The sequence below is a fragment of the Microtus oregoni genome, unplaced genomic scaffold, assembly GCF_018167655.1.
Source record: "Microtus oregoni isolate MIOR12 unplaced genomic scaffold, Mior012 000024F_ref0000369, whole genome shotgun sequence".
NCBI lineage: Eukaryota > Metazoa > Chordata > Mammalia > Rodentia > Cricetidae > Microtus > Microtus oregoni.
Window position 1 is genome coordinate 33,055,519 of NW_024543083.1, and position 15,978 is coordinate 33,071,496.

A 15,978-nucleotide genomic window follows, 5' to 3' on the forward strand; every position below is an offset into this window, starting at 1 on the left:
CTTCATTGTTAAGGTGATTGTGTTCTTGAGCCAATTTTGCCACAGTGTACTGTTTCTTATTTTTGTCTCTCTACACTAAATTTTCTGAGAGCAAAGACCACAGTTAAACTGAATGGTTGACATAACCAACATTTCTTGAATAAATGCCCAACTTTTATATAAGTACAATATCTCATGACACAGTAGGCCTTTAAAAGAAATACTGAGCCACATGTGACGGCTATTCTTGGTTGTCAACTTGACCACATCTGAAATTAAACTCCAAGTACACCTGTGGGACTTTTTTCTTAATTAAATCATCTTAAGTGGGAAGACCCCACTTTTAAACATCAGGTGTAAAGATCCACCTTTAGTCCAGGCCACGCCTTCTGCTGGCAGCCTATCTACAGGACTAGAAAGAAGGGAACATGCTCTCTGCCTGCTTGCTCTAGCTCTCCTTAGCAAGTCTTTTCACTGGCCTACTTCAGGATTCTGTAGATACTGAAGAGCAGCAGAGACATCCAGCCTCGTGAACTGAACAACGTCTTGTTTCTTGAAACTTCCATTGGTAGATCGTTAGACTAATTGGATCACAGCCTGTTTATTATTAGTATTCTAATAAGTCCCCTATATATGGATTCATTCTACCGATTCTCTTTAGAGAATCATATAAAATTTAAAAACACGATCTAAAAGTGTAACATCAGTGATCTCACGTTGATACTTGAATAATATACTTAGGTTTGGTTAAGGTAAATTTGTGTGTTGTGTGTGTTTTTCGAGACAGGGTTTCTTTTCTCTATAGCTTAGGAGCCTGTCCTGAAAGTAGTTCCTGTAGACCAGGCTGGCCTCGAACTCACAGAGATCCTCCTGCCTTTGCCGCCCAAGTGCTGTGGTTAAAAGCATGCGCCACCATCGCCCAGCTGATACAAAAATTTGTAAAGCTTTCTGGAACCTGAACCAGGCGCGGTGGTGCATGCCTTTGATTCCAAGCACTAGGGAAGCAGCGGCAGGCAGATCTCGAGTTCGAGGCCAGTCGGGTCTATGTAGGGACTTCCAGGACAGGCAGGGAGGGGTACACCGGGAAGCCCTGTCTTAAAAAAGTCAAAAGCAAACAACAAAAACCCAAAACCAAACAAATAAAGGATCCTTTTAAACACACCCCTCCCTTGGAACTGGCACCTATGTTCATCGCGGTAAAAACATGAAAACCACCGCTGTGAGCACCGTTTAGTATACTCGCAAGGCTCAACCATCACCCATTTGCAAGGACAGCGCAGCTTTCGAGTCTAATTTTTAACTGAGAAGGTAAACAAGCGCTGGTCCTGCAGCACTACCGAGAGTGACCACCATATACGAACCAAGCGGGAGGACAGCCCCGCGAGTGCAAGCAAAGCTGCCGGGGCAAAAAGAAAAAAAAAAAATTAAAATCCGCGAAAAGAGCGGTGTTACACATGGACCAATAGGCGAGCGTTTAGCGTCCAAAACACAGGGCGGACTGGCACGCGTGGGCGGAACCCCTCCTCGGGCGCCGTCCTGGGCCAGGTGAGGGCAGTGGGCTTGGGGGCTCCGGGCCGCGATCCCGAACCCCGTGTTAGGTGGGTCCGCTGAGGAGGGCCGAGCCGGAGCCGGGGCGGAGGGAGGGAGGAAGCCCCCGGTGGGACGCGGGCTCGGCCCCGGGCTCCCCGCCGGCCACGCTCGGGCCCCGCGCCGCACGCCCCCAACCGTCACCCCGTTTGTTTATTGTGAACTCATAGCCGAGCCCCCAGGCGGCCGCGGCGCGGGCCCGGCTGGGACGACAGGCACAGCACACCGGGGCTGCGGGCGGCGACTCCAGTCACTCCCGGGCCCGCGGGAGCAGCCGCCATCTTTAACATCTGAAGCTCGTGCGAGCCGCCCCCGCGTAGTTTTAAATCTGGCGGGGCAGAGCCGGAGATAGCCACACCCCTGTTTACGGTCTCAGCCAATCGGCGTCCGGCCCGCCATTTTTCAAACGCTTTTCCTGCCGCCAATCAGGGTCGAGCAGTACATTCCTCCCCAGACCGGTTCCAACGGGTCTGGGAGTTAACGACCTGGGAGACCCACCGAACCTGCTAGGTCGGGGCCGGAGGGGCGGGCCTGCTCGGGTGCCGACCAATCAGAAGCCCTTCCCGTGGGAGGGCGGGGACTCCCCAGGTTTGAATCATCCCCACAGCCAATCGGAGCCGAGGGGGCGTGGCCGGCGACGGATCTCGTCAAGCTGCCGTGGCGCGGAGAAGTCTGCAAAACAAGAGGCTGCGGCTTGGGTCGTGAGGAGCCAGTTCTCGCCGGAGCTTGGGGAAGGAAGTGTTCGTGTCGGCCTCGGAGGGACGCGCTCGCGCCAGGTAAGAGTCGGCCGAGAGCCTCGGGCTCGGCGGCCCGGGCCTGGCGGCGAAGGGGGCGACCTGGGCCGGGCCTCGGCCGGGCGGCTTCAGGAGGGGCCCAGCCGGGCGGACCGGCTTTCGGGTGAGGGCCGGAGCCGGGGCCGCGGGGGCCGGGCGGGGAAGCCCGTGGGCCCGACCGCGCGCCGTTTAGTTTTTGACTTGGAAGTTTTCCTGACGAGTTGAGCGTGAGGCCCGCGGCACGGAAGGCGCGGGGCTTTCCGTCCGGAGGGCGCGCGGACGGCGGCTTCTCGGCCTCGGGCAAGAGTCGCTGAGGCGAACGGGACCGCGGTGAGGTGGGCCGGGCCGCCGCGCGCGGGGAGGAGGGGCGCGGAGGCTCGGGTTTGGGCGGGAAGCGGAGCGCTGCCCCCCCCCCCCCCCTCCTCGCCAACCCCCGCGGGCCGCGTCGTCCCCCGTCCCCCATCCCACGAACCGTGCCGTTCTCCCCGCTTCCCATCCCGCGGGAACCGCGTCGTTCCCCCACCCCCCAAATCCCACGACCCGCGCCACCCCCACTCTCCCATCCCCCCCCGCCGGCCGCGGCGACACGGCTGTCTCCCCCCTCCGGCAGGTAGACGCCGCGCCACCGTCAGCGATGGGCAAGGGAGACCCCAACAAGCCGCGGGGCAAGATGTCCTCGTACGCCTTCTTCGTGCAGACGTGCCGCGAGGAGCACAAGAAGAAGCACCCCGACTCGTCGGTCAACTTCGCCGAGTTCTCCAAGAAGTGCTCCGAGAGATGGAAGGTGGGGGAGCAGGGCGGGGTGGGGTCCCGGGGTGCTTTTGGCGGGGCCCCTCCAGCGACGGGTGGACCAGGAAGCTTGGGTTTGGCCCAGTCTGGTGACCTGGGGAAAATAAGTGTTTTCGATAGAGCTGGAGACAGGAGGGGGACTTTAAAGACGCTCGGAGCGCAGCCCTGTTGATGAAACTTTGTGGATTGGGACGGCTGAGAGCTTAAGGATTTGGCCGTTTACTCGTGTTATTTATTGGGACGGCCAAGAGCTTAAAAATCTTGCTGGTCTACTCGTTTGCTTTTTATTATTTATTTATTTGGGACGGCTGAGAGCTTAAAACTTATTATTTCTATGTACGACTAAGAGCTTAAAAATTGACTCGGTGTTCTCCCCTCCCCTGTAGACCATGTCTGCAAAGGAAAAATCGAAGTTCGAAGATTTGGCCAAGAGCGACAAAGCTCGCTATGACAGGGAGATGAAGAATTACGTTCCTCCCAAAGGTGATAAGAAAGGAAAGAAAAAGGATCCTAATGCTCCAAAGAGACCACCGTAAGTTGATTTCAATTAGCCAAACCGCCTCTTTCCTTCCCCCCCCCCCCATTTGTTAACTCTATTGCTTCCTTTCAGGTCTGCCTTCTTCCTGTTTTGCTCTGAACATCGCCCAAAGATCAAAAGTGAACACCCAGGCCTGTCTATTGGAGATACTGCAAAAAAATTGGGTGAGATGTGGTCTGAACAGTCTGCCAAAGATAAACAACCCTATGAGCAGAAGGCAGCTAAACTAAAGGAGAAATATGAAAAGGTATGGCGCCATTTTACCTTTTAAAAACATATTTGCATATACATGTGAGCTGTAGAAACTGGGAGATTTATATAATCGGTTGTCAGCTTTTGAAAAGGCCTAAGGAAACCAGCTCTAAGAGGGAGATAAACTTTCTTTTGATTTAGTGTTTGTAGCCCTCGGAAATTCTGCCTATACACGCAAAGTTACGTAAATCTGGAAGAAGTGCCAACTGTGTTTTAGGTAGTTGTGTCTAAAGCTGTAAGGTGGGGAGGGGTGTCGTAGAAGCACTAACACTGATCTAAGGTAGATCCCATGACTTTATCTGATTTGATTTCTGAAGCCTAAATGGAACAAATGATCTCAAACCTGTGGTAGTCTGAATCCTAGCTCATAAGGTTATTGGTCAATTTTAGGTTGTTTACATTTAAGTGGTTTTTCACATTGAGCAATGATACCGGATGCTGATCTTACTTTGACTATATTTCAGGATATTGCTGCATACCGTGCCAAGGGCAAAAGTGAAGTAGGAAAGAAGGGTCCTGGTAGGCCAACAGGCTCAAAGAAGAAGAATGAACCAGAAGATGAGGAAGAGGAGGAGGAGGAAGAAGATGAAGATGATGAGGAAGAAGATGAGGATGAAGAATAAATGGCTGTCCTAAAATGTGTGGAGTGTATGTGCTCAGGCAACTTATTTTGCTAAGAATGTGAAATTCACGTGCAGCTCAACATTAGCTTCAGTATAAAAACTGTACAGATTTTTGTATAGCTGATGAGATTCTTTGTAGAGAAAATACTTTTTTAAAAAAGGAGTTTGTAGCTTTTTGGGGGGCTACAACATACAGTTAGAGTTAAAGCTTTTGATGTTGAATGTTCCTAAATATTTAATGGTTTCTTTAATTTCTTATGGTAGCACAGCAAACATACATAGGAATTTGTATTGCCAGTAATTTTTTTTTAGGATGTTGCATTTTCTCTTGTTATTTTTTTTTAAATTTGTAATAAAATAATGTATATTACTTGCATTGTGTTTAATTTTCCCTTAAGCGCAGATTGGGGCCATGTCAGTCATTTTCCAGTTTTGTGTTCTTTTTTTTTTTTTGCTGATTTATTAGTTTTGTTTGGAGAGAAGGGTCAATTTATATGACCATTAAATTAGGGCATAGTTATTAGCAAAAGGTTAAAACTTAGTATTAGGGACATAATAAGACTTTCAAACTGTTCTATTGTGTTAATTACAAGTCTAAATTTCCATTCAAATGGAGGGGTGGTGTGTGTTGGTCTTTTCAGGTGTTAAGTCTTTTAGTATACTAAAATGTTTTGGATAATGTACTAGATATGGAGGTGTGGGATTTTAGTTATCTTGGTTTACTGAATGTTAATACAGATTTGAGGTGGATAGATCTGGTGTTAGCTCATTGTACCCAAAACTTAGTCCTGAAAGTAAATTATGAGATGATTTGAATGAGGATAGGGAGTAGGCTCCATTCTGGACCAGCTACTACTTTCAAGTGTGTAAACATGTAGGTCTGCCAGGCTGGGTGGTGGCAGATTATGTAATTAGTCCCAGTGTTGGAAGGTAGAGGCACGAGGAGTGGAAGTTAAGGCCTACCCTGGCTTGTGTGTCCGGAGAAAGCCTGCAAAGAAAGTAAGTGCTTCTGTGGTACAAAGGTAATAATAAGCATAGTACATCTCTTTCCGTTTTGGGTTCTCCAGACTAAATCCTAGCAACAATCAATGGGAGCATAATCTGTGTGTATTGGTATTATACAAGTAAATTCCTAAAGCAGTTACTGGATTTTTTAAATATCTGCATACTCCATTGAACAGGTTATAATTTTTTAACTAGTTCCTTAAAATTTTTCCCTCTTGACAAGTGCTGCTTTCGCTATCATTGTAACTCCCTTATGCTACTTAAAGAACTTTGCTGTGAACCCTGTTGTGGTAGTGCATGCCTTTAATTCCAGCACTGGGGAGGCAGAGGGAGGCGGATATCTGAGTTCAAGGCCAGCCTGCTCTACAAGAGCTGGTTCCAGTTCCAGGACAGGTTCCAAAGCTACAGAGAAACTCTGTCTCGGGGGGGAAATACATATATTGCCATGACTATTTTTATGTGTGAAAAATATTCTTTAAGGAATAGCTGGGCTAGAATTTGCTACTTAGAATAATTCAAACTTTATTTTTGTTTTTGGCAGTGCTGGAGATGGAAGCCAGGGCCTTATGCATGCTAGGCAAGTGCTGTAGCCCTGAACTAATTTCAGTGGCATCATTTAAGGTTTTTTTGGTGTTTTCTTCCATACCTGTACTTTGTTAGAAACTGCTCTTGAGCTTTAACTCAAGCCTGGCAAAACTGCTCTAAGTAGTACAGCAGTATATGCCTCAACAGTTTTGCGGTGCTTGTTCTGTTCATCAATGTAATACTTCCCACGTTTCATAGTCTGTTATTCTTGTATCTCACATGTGTCATATTTTCCAAAATAATTTTTTATACGTTAGGGTGTTTGCTGTGATGTTTTGTCTTTTAGGTTTTTGTGAAGAAATTGTGTATTGGGGAAGTGGCACTTGGTGTGTGTGTGTGTGTGTGTGTGTATATATATATATATATATACAGGTTTTCGTTTGACATCTTTAAATGTTCAGTTTTTAAGATTATGCATTATTCTGCCTGTATGTATACCTTGTACACTAGAAGATGATACCAGATCTCAGATGGTTGTTAAGCACCATATCGTTGCTGGGAACTGAACTCAGGACTTCTAAAAGAGAAGACAGTGCTTAAAACCTCTGAGCCATCTCTCAACCCTGACATTTTTTAAATGCACAGGTTTATTTGACTATGGTCAAATGTATAACTCTTGAAACCTATCTCAGTCAAAGACCAAAAGCAATTGTTTTTTGGTTTGTTAAAAAAAAAAATGAAGGCTGGGGAGATTGATTGTTCAATAGTTAAATAATACTTGCTGCCCAAGCCTAGTCTGAGTTCAGTTCTCAGAATGCTGAGAAAGTTGTTTCTGACCTCCATTTGTCATGACCACTCCGACATTGTGTGTATACTCAGGCATGTATGTGGGGCACAGGTATAAATACCCACAATTTGTAGGAGTTGGTTTCCTTTCTACCATGTAGGACCGAACTCCACCTGTCAAACTTGGTTGACAATAAGCACCTTTACCTGCTGTGCCATCACACAGACCAAAAAAATATATATATTTTTTTTGGATTTTCGAGACAGGGTTTCTCCGTAGCTTTTTGGTTCCTGTCCTGGAACTAGCTCTTATAGACCAGGCTGGCCTCGAACTCATAGAGATCCGCCTGCCTCTGCCTCCCGAGTGCTGGGATTAAAGGCGTGCGCCACCACCGCCTGGCCCAAAAAAATATTTCTAAGATTATTACTGTAAGTAGTAAATAAATACACCTTGAATATGACTTCCCAGCTGGGCCTGGTGGCACCTGCCTTTAATCCTGAGCAGAGGAGGGTGGATTTCGGGTTGAGGCCATCCTGTTGTACATAGCAAGTTCCAGGACAACAGAAACCTCATCTTGGACAAAAGAAAATCTGACTTCCCATTACTTCATATGCCATGAAATGTTTTGCAAAACACACACACACATACATATATTTGTTTTTTGAGACAGGGTTTCCTTGTATAACAATCCTAGTTATCCTGGAACTCACTTTATAGACCAGATTGGTGTCAAATTGACAGATCTATACGCCTCTACCTTCCGATTAAAAGGGTTAAAGGTGTGTGTCACCACACCTAACAAAAGTCTTATATCTTGGCATAGCAAAGGGAAAAAAGCAAAGGAACATAAAGTACTAGACCCAGGAATCCCTGCCACAACTCATGGGGACACTAATTTTAAGGGAGAATAAAAGCAATGGGTTTTCGTATGAAAACTTCATTTGTTTCACATTTGTTTTTATTTAGTCTGCATATTGTCATCCCATAGGGACCAAACAAAAGGTCCCTATCTACCTTTTGTTTTTGCTTATTTTAATTCCCCTTAAACTTTAATGTCACATGGATTCTGTTATTCTTACTCTCAATGTATCTTCCTCACCTCCTAATGCCCTTGCTATTTTTGTGTCTTAGACTCACAAGATTCTGCATGTAAGAGAGGACCAGGTAGCAGTTGTAATTTTATCAAGACTTTGTTCTTTTAGTGTTGAATTTAAACTAAGTTTTCTGTGGTCCCTGTGAGTAGACATTCAGGTATTGGGGGGGGGGGGGGGGGAGAAGCGGTGGAGATAAGGGTGAAGTTACTTTATATTGTATAAAAGTTTGCTAGCTTCTGAGATATTGAAATTGTTTTATACTCTTAAAAAAGGTAAGGAACTGTCAGAGCATTTCATAAAATTTATTTTTAAAAGTGGGAATACTTCGAGAAATGAGCTAGTTTTAGATTAGTTTTCCATGATTCCCAGTAGAGAGAACCATTTTAAGAGGTTTGTTGGTTGATGGGAAGAGGTGTTGAAACTAGGTAGGGGAAAGGGCCAGAAGTCATGAGGTGTGAAGAAGGCCTGTACACTAACTGCCTTCGTATTGCTGTATCTGACTGAAAATGTTCTGTGCCTATCTGTAAATATGAATGTTAGGATAAATGGGAGGGTACTATTTTTTTTTTTTTTTTGGTTTTTCGAGACAGGGTTTCTCTATAGCTTTGGAGCCTGTCCTGGAACTAGCTCTTGTAGACCAGGCTGGTCTCGAACTCACAGAGATCCGCCTGCCTCTGCCTCCCGAGTGCTGGGATTAAAGGCGTGCGCCACCATTGCCTGGCTGGGAGGGTACTATTTTTAACTGTCTTGGGTAGAAATGGTAAAGAATTCATAGATCTCCCACATACATTCTCAAGTAAAAAGTTTTTAAAAACTGAAATCTGAATTAAATATTAGCAATCCACATTTTCGGGTTAAAGAAAACAGCCATAGATAAGGTCCTATCCAAGGCTCACCAGTTTGTCACTTCTGTGGTGGTTCTTACGGTGCAGCAAAGGTAAAAGACATTTTCTGGGGGTTCACTGAACCTCACTATCCTCCTGGGCCTTGATCACCTCTTGGTAAACTTCATTCTTCCTGTTACGACATCTGTAGACTAGCACAATTAGAATGTTCACTTTAAAAGTGAAAATTGAGCTCTCCTGAGAAAATTGGGAGCATAGGGACCTTGGTGGAGGATTGAAGCAGGGAAAGGAGAGGCAAGGAGGGGAGCAGAGAAAAATGTAGAGCTCAATAAATATGCAAAAAAAAAAAAAGTGAAAATTGGGCTGGAGAGATGGCTCAGCTCTTTAAGAGCACTGGCTGCTCTTGTCGAGGACCGGGGTTCAATTCCCAGCACCCGCATGGTGACTCACAGCCATCTGTAACTCTAGTACTAGTCCTGACTTCCTTGGGTATCAGGAATGTATCTAGTGTATAGACATACATACAGGGAAAACGGAAAACATATATACATAAACTAATAAAATAATTAGGAAAAATTGTAAAGGAATCAGGTGCTCAGTAGTACTGAATTTCAAACCAATTCATCAGATTTTACAACTGGGAATGGCCCTATCACCTGTCTAGTCTCCTTTCTTCACTAAGTGTGTCTATATGTAGCTCCGGCTGGCCTGAGCACTAGACCAGCAGGAGATTGCCTGCTGATAGTGTTCAAGCTGTGTACCGGCGTGCCAAGCCTGTAGTTACTTTCTAGTTCAGACATAATAATCATTCATCAATTCCTTATGCATTCTTTGATCTTCCACATTACCAAAAAAGAGGTGACTTATATACAAAACAAGAAACTAACAAAAATTTATATAAAACCGAGACTAAAAGAGATTAAGTGATAGCGAGGAGCTTAGATTTGGCAACAACTCTGTTCTTTACTGGTTTCATTAAGAGCAGACAAGGCATGTAGCCTCTTGGTAAAATTTAAACTGGGTGTGGTTGTACACCCTTAGAATCCTAGCCCTTGGGCCACTGGAGCATGTGGAATCAGTTCAGTCATGTACTATTCATAGCAAGTTTGAGGCCAATCTTATAAACTCCAACAGGAAACTCAACATGGACAAATGATTGATTTAACTTTATATGTGTGCAACTTGCTGTATATCTTAGTTATTTTTGATATTTATAAAAAGTGCTGAATAAAGTCCCTTAGGATTTGCCCTTCTCACTTAAGACTGTATCACTAGAACTTATGACTGAGTTTGTTCATGCTTTTCATTGTATAACATTACATTATATGATTATATCAGCTGGGTATAGTGGTGTACACCCTTAATCCCAGCACATGGGAGGCAGAGAAGCAGGGGCATCTCAGAATAGTTGGAGGCCAGCCTGGTCTACATGGTGTCTTCTAGGACAGCCAGAGCTGTGTAGTGAGACTTTGTCTCAAAAACCCCAAAACAACAAAACATTATGTTATATTTCCTCATTCTACCAATAGGCATTTAGGCTTCTTTTTCATTCTGCAATGGCCAACTCCCACTGTTTCTGCTCAGCAGAAACTTGTTTGCTGTTCTTCCTCTCTCAGGTAGACAGACATGGGAAACATGGGTGGGGTTCACCTCATTTCTTTTTTTTTAATTTTAAATTTTTTATGTGCATTGGTATTTTACCTGTACGTGTGGTGCTACCAGATCCCCTGGAGCTGGAGTCTATACAGCTGTGAGCTGCCTTGTGGGTGCTGGGAATTGAACCTGTGTCCTCTGGAGAGTAGCCAGTGAACTGCTGAGCCATCTCTCTCCAGCCCCATTGTCTCTTAAGTACAGCGTGCTTTGCCTGCTGTGGAGTTCTTGACCACAGTGTATTTTGTTATTTTTAAGATTGTTTAGGGATAGCCGGTTAAATGCTCTACCAATCACTGCATCAAATTTTCTACTATAAGTTTTATGGGGGGGGGGGTAAAGTATGGGTCATAATGAGAAAAATAAATACCTCCATTCACACATTGCCTTTATTGGGGTCTACACTGTAGTCTGAAAATCAGAACTTTATATAAGAACTTCAGTCACATTAATTCATTTAATCCTAATAACCCTGAAAAGCAAGATCTGTAAATGAGAAAGCTGTGCTACAGTGTTTAGATCCCTCATACAAGGTGATCTGTAGTGGGAGTTCAAATGAATAAACACTGGACCCCACTGTGCTATATTACCATTTAGTCCAGCAGATTGTAACATCCCCTGAAAAAGAAGCTCTCTGCTGCAGCGCTGCTCAAAGGGAGGCCTAAATCTAACTCAGCTATGAGCCATTCAAAACCTTAAAGAATTATAAAACAATTTTTTTGTTTTGTTTTGTTTTTTTGAGACAGGGTTTCTCTTTGTAGCTTTGTAGCTAGCTCTTGTATATCAGGCTGGCCTCAAACTCAGAGATCCGCCTGCCTCTGCCTCCCAAATGCTGGAATTAAAGGCGTGCGCCACCACCGCCGCCTGGCCTGCCAAATATTTTTAAAGATGCTTCCATGTGGAATCATCTTCATGTATCCAAACTTTGGCCCATCTAGGTATCTGATGGCCAGATACAGCCTTGTTTTTTTACTGAATTGTATGTGGATTTCCTTTAGTTTGTGTTGTTTTTTTGAGATAGTATATAGCCTTGGGTGATCCAGAACCCTCTATGATCAGAACACAAACATAAACCTGCTTCTGCTTCCTAAATGCCAGGATTAAAGGCATGTGCCACCATGCTCTGCTTTTTTTTTTTTAAATGATAGCATTTTTTCCTTAACAAAATTTGCACATTTGGAGGTATTGAAGGTTGCAACGCCTCATATTTCAGGATTTTGGCAATGTTCATGATTATTTTATAGTAATTAAAAAAATTTAATTTATGTACTGATCAGTTTCTCCACCCTATTCTCCTCCCATTCCAGTCTCCTGCCTGCCATCCACCCATTCCCCACCTCCTTGTCTCTATTCAGAAAGGGGCAGGCCTCCTGTGGGAGTCAACAAAGTATGGCACATCAAGCTGAGGCAGGACCAAGCTCCTTCCCCCATCAAGGCTGAGCTAGACCACCTAGCATGGGGAATCGGTTCCCCAAAACTCCAGGGAACAGGTTCTGATCCTCCTGCTAGGAGCCCCACAAACACACCAATCTACACAACTGTCACACACATGCAGGTCTCATGCAGACTCCCTAGCAGTTGGCCCAGAGTTCATGTGCTCCCGTGTGTTCGGGTCAGCTGTCTCTGGATTTTCTCTGGGTTTTCCTGTTTTATGCCCTACTTTTTTTTTAAATATTTATTTTATTTATTTATTATGTATACAATATTCTGTCTGTGTGTATGCCTGCAGGCCGGAAGAGGGCACCAGACCTCTTTACAGATGGTTGTGAGCCACCATGTGGTTGCCGGGAATTGAACTCAGGACCTTTGGAAGAGCAGGCAATGCTCTTAACCACTGAGCCATCTCTCCAGCCCCCTTATGCCCTACTTTTATATGAGGACTGTTCTCAATCATATTCTGATTCAGAAAAAAATATTCCAGGGTCCCTGTGAGACCGTTTTTTTTTTTTTTTGTTTGTTTGTTTGTTTTCCCCCAAGACAGGGTTTCTCTGTAGCTTTGGTGCCTGTCCTGGAACTAGCTCTTGTAGACCAGGCTGGCCTCAAACTCCCAGAGATCCGCCTGCCTCTGCCTCCCGAGTGCTGGGATTAAAGGCGTGCGATACCACCGCCCAGCTTCTGTGAGACAGTTTTAAGCAGGCACTTAGTTTTAGTGTTTGTATCCACGTCATCTTTTGATATGGTTTGTTTTGCAAAGTCCTACATACACACTATTTCTAGGTTTATTTTGATAGACTTCCAGTCTCCTGGCTTCTGTTTGTTTTTTTTTTAATAATATTTATTTATTATGCATATAATATTTTGTCTGTGTGTATGTCTGCAGGCCAGAAGAGGGCACCAGACCCCATTACAGATGGTTGTGAGCCACCATGTGGTTGCTGGGAATTGAACTCGGGACCTTTGGAAGGGCAGGCAACACTCTTAACCTCCGAGCCATCTCTCCAGCCCGATGTGTTGTTTTTGATTTAAAAATACTTTTGATGTCAATTGGCAATTTCATAATAGTAGGTACTACCAAGAAAGATGCTCATTCCTGAGATTGTTTATCATTAGCTAAGTGACTTACCAGAGTGTTAGAGATCAGCAACCCGAAAGGCTGTAAAAAGAACCTTCATGTTTCTATAGGTAGGCATCTTTCACAAACAGCAGAATTCTAAACAACACTCAGGCACCCATTCATCTAATAACCATAATTTGTATTATTTCAGCTATATTCTGTAAATAAAAAGCCCGAGTAAATTTTTTTTTTTTTTTTTGATTTTCGAGACAGGGTGTCTCTGTAGCTTTTTGGTGCCTATCCTGGAACTAGCTCTTGTAGACCAGGCTGGCCTCGAACTCACAGAGATCCGCCTGCCTCTGCCTCCCGAGTGCTGGGATTAAAGGCGTGCGCCACCACCGCTCGGCTCCGAGTAAATTTTTAAGTGTGCAGTCATGTATAGAAATGATTACAAGCGCTGAAAAGCTATGGATTAAAATACATTTTATTTTTTCTCACCTAAAAAACAAGCAACCCAGAATTAAGATATACATAAGCTTCTCAAGTTTACCCTAATAAAATTTTGAGTATTTGTACAATTTCTACAGAAACATACAGTGTATCAAAATCTGCATAAATCAAATTTATAAAATGTGTAGAAATGCATAGTGATATCATCAACTTACAAAGCAAGGATATGGGGATTATTTTCAAAGCAGCCTAAAGTACAAAACAGTCATTATGGCGGCAGCTTCTGATGTTTTCACGTGTGGTAAGGTTTCTGATTTCAATATATAGAATCATGTTCGTACAGTATCCTAACAAATTGTACTAAAAACAATTTAATTTGCCCGGAAAATGACATGCACAGTACGTGTGCCACCTTTCTTAGCCTATGCATAGATACAAGGTTACTATATTCAACATGGGAAATAGTGGTGATTTCAAACACAAGTTATTACCAGTTCGCTTGCTTTCCTTTTTATAGTTGATTTACTTGCAATTATATGAGCATATAAATGCCTTTCTTTTTAAATATCCCTAGAGATGAAAGTTTAAATAGTGGATCACAGATCAGTAGCAAAATACAAACTGACAACTCAAAATTACAAATAAACCGTTTGGGATGTGTAAGTTTTATTGTCCAAACTGAAGAACTAAGGTTGGGGAAGAAAGTTGTAGATTTTTTTTCTAAATAAATGTTAGCATTTTTTTTTCTTTTTTAAGCTTTAATTAAAAATATTTGCTTTTGGCAGTAGTTTGTGAATTCTCTCATTGTAATGATTACAAGATCAAACATGCTTAGTTTACTTGTCCCATCTAATCACATTGCTTTCCTTTTTTGGCACTCAATGTAGGCATTTTTATCTTTTTGGGTAAGAGTAGACTTCTTAGAAATTAAAATTTGCAACATTCGGTTCTCTTAAAGTAGGTATTGTCTTAATGTTCAAATTAAATGTTTGCACTGACATATACTAAAAGAAAATACATTTCCTAAAATAGAAATTAACACCTAAGGTAACAGAACGCAGTTCACGTTTGCTGATCTGTGTTCTTAGGTGCTGTCTTAAATTAAAAAACAATGTGCATGGCATTTCATTTGGATGAAGACACGTGTCCGCTCATCCTGGTTTCACAGCTTGGGCTGTACTGCAGTTTTCTAAGGCTTTGTATCTAACAAGGGCTTGGGAATTCTTAGCTCAGAACCACCCTTACGTTGTTCACACTCGACTATTGTGTTGTATTCCTGCCCCCCAGCCTTCTTTTCAAGTTTCAAACTGAGAATTATTTCTAGTTTTCTATAGTGACAGATCTTGGGGAATGTAGATGCAAAATATAGATGGGCAATGGTTCTTTTTAGTAGGAAGATCCCTTTGCTAGCCTAGAAGTTGGTGTGAGCAGAGGGCATCGAGAATACCAGCAGACAGGGGAGTCTGCCGCAGCATCTTCAGGCCCAATGGGATGGCCTTGAGCTGGTCCCCACTGTCATTCTTCTTCCAGCCATACGTCATTCAACTTCATAGTCAATGGCAGCCCAGAAACTCATTTCTGAGTGGCAGAAGTATCCCCACACAGGTGACATTTCATCCATTGTTACCATCAAATCAATTTCACTATAAGCTCTCAAAAAATATACTGAGAAATGAAAGAGGCACTAAATGTGTTGAAATTCACCTTTCAAACAAGCAGCATGACTGAAGGAAGGCCACCATGGCTAACGACCTGGGGCAGTGCTTCAGAAAGATGTATAATTAAATAAAGACAGCAGGTTGATAACCACCAAGTCAAATAGCAGAGTCTGGTTACTTCAACCGTAGCTTTTCTTCAAGTGTGTTAACAACAACAACAACAACAACAACAACAAAAACCAAACTGCCTTTCAGACCCCTGAGTGTATTCCCAAAGAAGACAACATATGCTTTAACTCTGTTCTGAAAACTGAGTTAAAGGCACAAATTACCAACGTCATCTTAAAAAAAAAGAAAAACGATGTAAACATCTACAGAGTTTAAGGTAAAAGCAGTTTTGTAAACAGTAACTGCAGATGATAATGTTAATGTAAAAATCACAGTTTATCAACGTCCTTCGAGCTGATCAGAGGTTCCATGTTTGGAGCTGTACAGAATTAATAATAATGGTTGCAGCAGGTTCCAGGCGGTTTTCAGTCCTCCATAAATGTACTTGTCAGTAGGTAGAGTGTTGTTTTTTTTTCTTCGTTTTTAAATACTGTGAATGTTGTTCATTTCCCACTTCTGGGTCGTCTTACTGGAGTCACAGCTGGCGATGAACACTTGATGCAGGACCTCTGAGCGATCTAAGCACTTTCCTGAAGGGACGTGAGTAAACCTGTGCAGGCTCTGGAAAACACGGGGAGGGAAAGGTTAGAAATGCGGACTCAGAGATCCTGACATCGGAAGCATTACTGGGCTTTCTCAGAAGGCAGTGCAAGCATACTGGACCAGCTTGCATTAGACCTTGAATGTCAGTTTTCTTAGCCCTTCCTTTTATTCTGTCACTACATACTGCTGGTACGCCAAATTCAATACACATAAATTGA

At 43.6% G+C, this 15,978-nt stretch overlaps 2 protein-coding genes across 3 annotated transcripts in view; one reads left to right on the top strand and one right to left on the bottom strand.

Moving 5' to 3' along the window:
* The first annotated feature begins 2,187 nt into the window (after nt 1–2,187).
* On the top strand, nt 2,188–4,911 carry Hmgb2 (high mobility group box 2). Its single transcript, XM_041673767.1, has 5 exons — nt 2,188–2,342; nt 2,950–3,123; nt 3,515–3,660; nt 3,739–3,913; nt 4,383–4,911. The coding sequence occupies exons 2-5, from the start codon at nt 2,974–2,976 to the stop codon at nt 4,539–4,541; spliced, it is 630 nt and encodes a 209-aa protein (XP_041529701.1). The 5' UTR covers nt 2,188–2,342; nt 2,950–2,973; the 3' UTR covers nt 4,542–4,911.
* Nucleotides 4,912–13,413: 8,502 nt separating this feature from the next.
* The window catches only part of Galnt7 (polypeptide N-acetylgalactosaminyltransferase 7), a 123,191-nt gene continuing 120,626 nt past the window's right edge, over nt 13,414–15,978 (bottom strand). For both annotated transcript variants that reach the window (XM_041673672.1, XM_041673673.1), the window contains exon 12: nt 13,414–15,778. In XM_041673672.1, the coding sequence (XP_041529606.1) occupies nt 15,641–15,778 (138 nt within the window). In that variant the 3' untranslated portion in view covers nt 13,414–15,640. The remainder of the gene's footprint in view (nt 15,779–15,978) is intronic.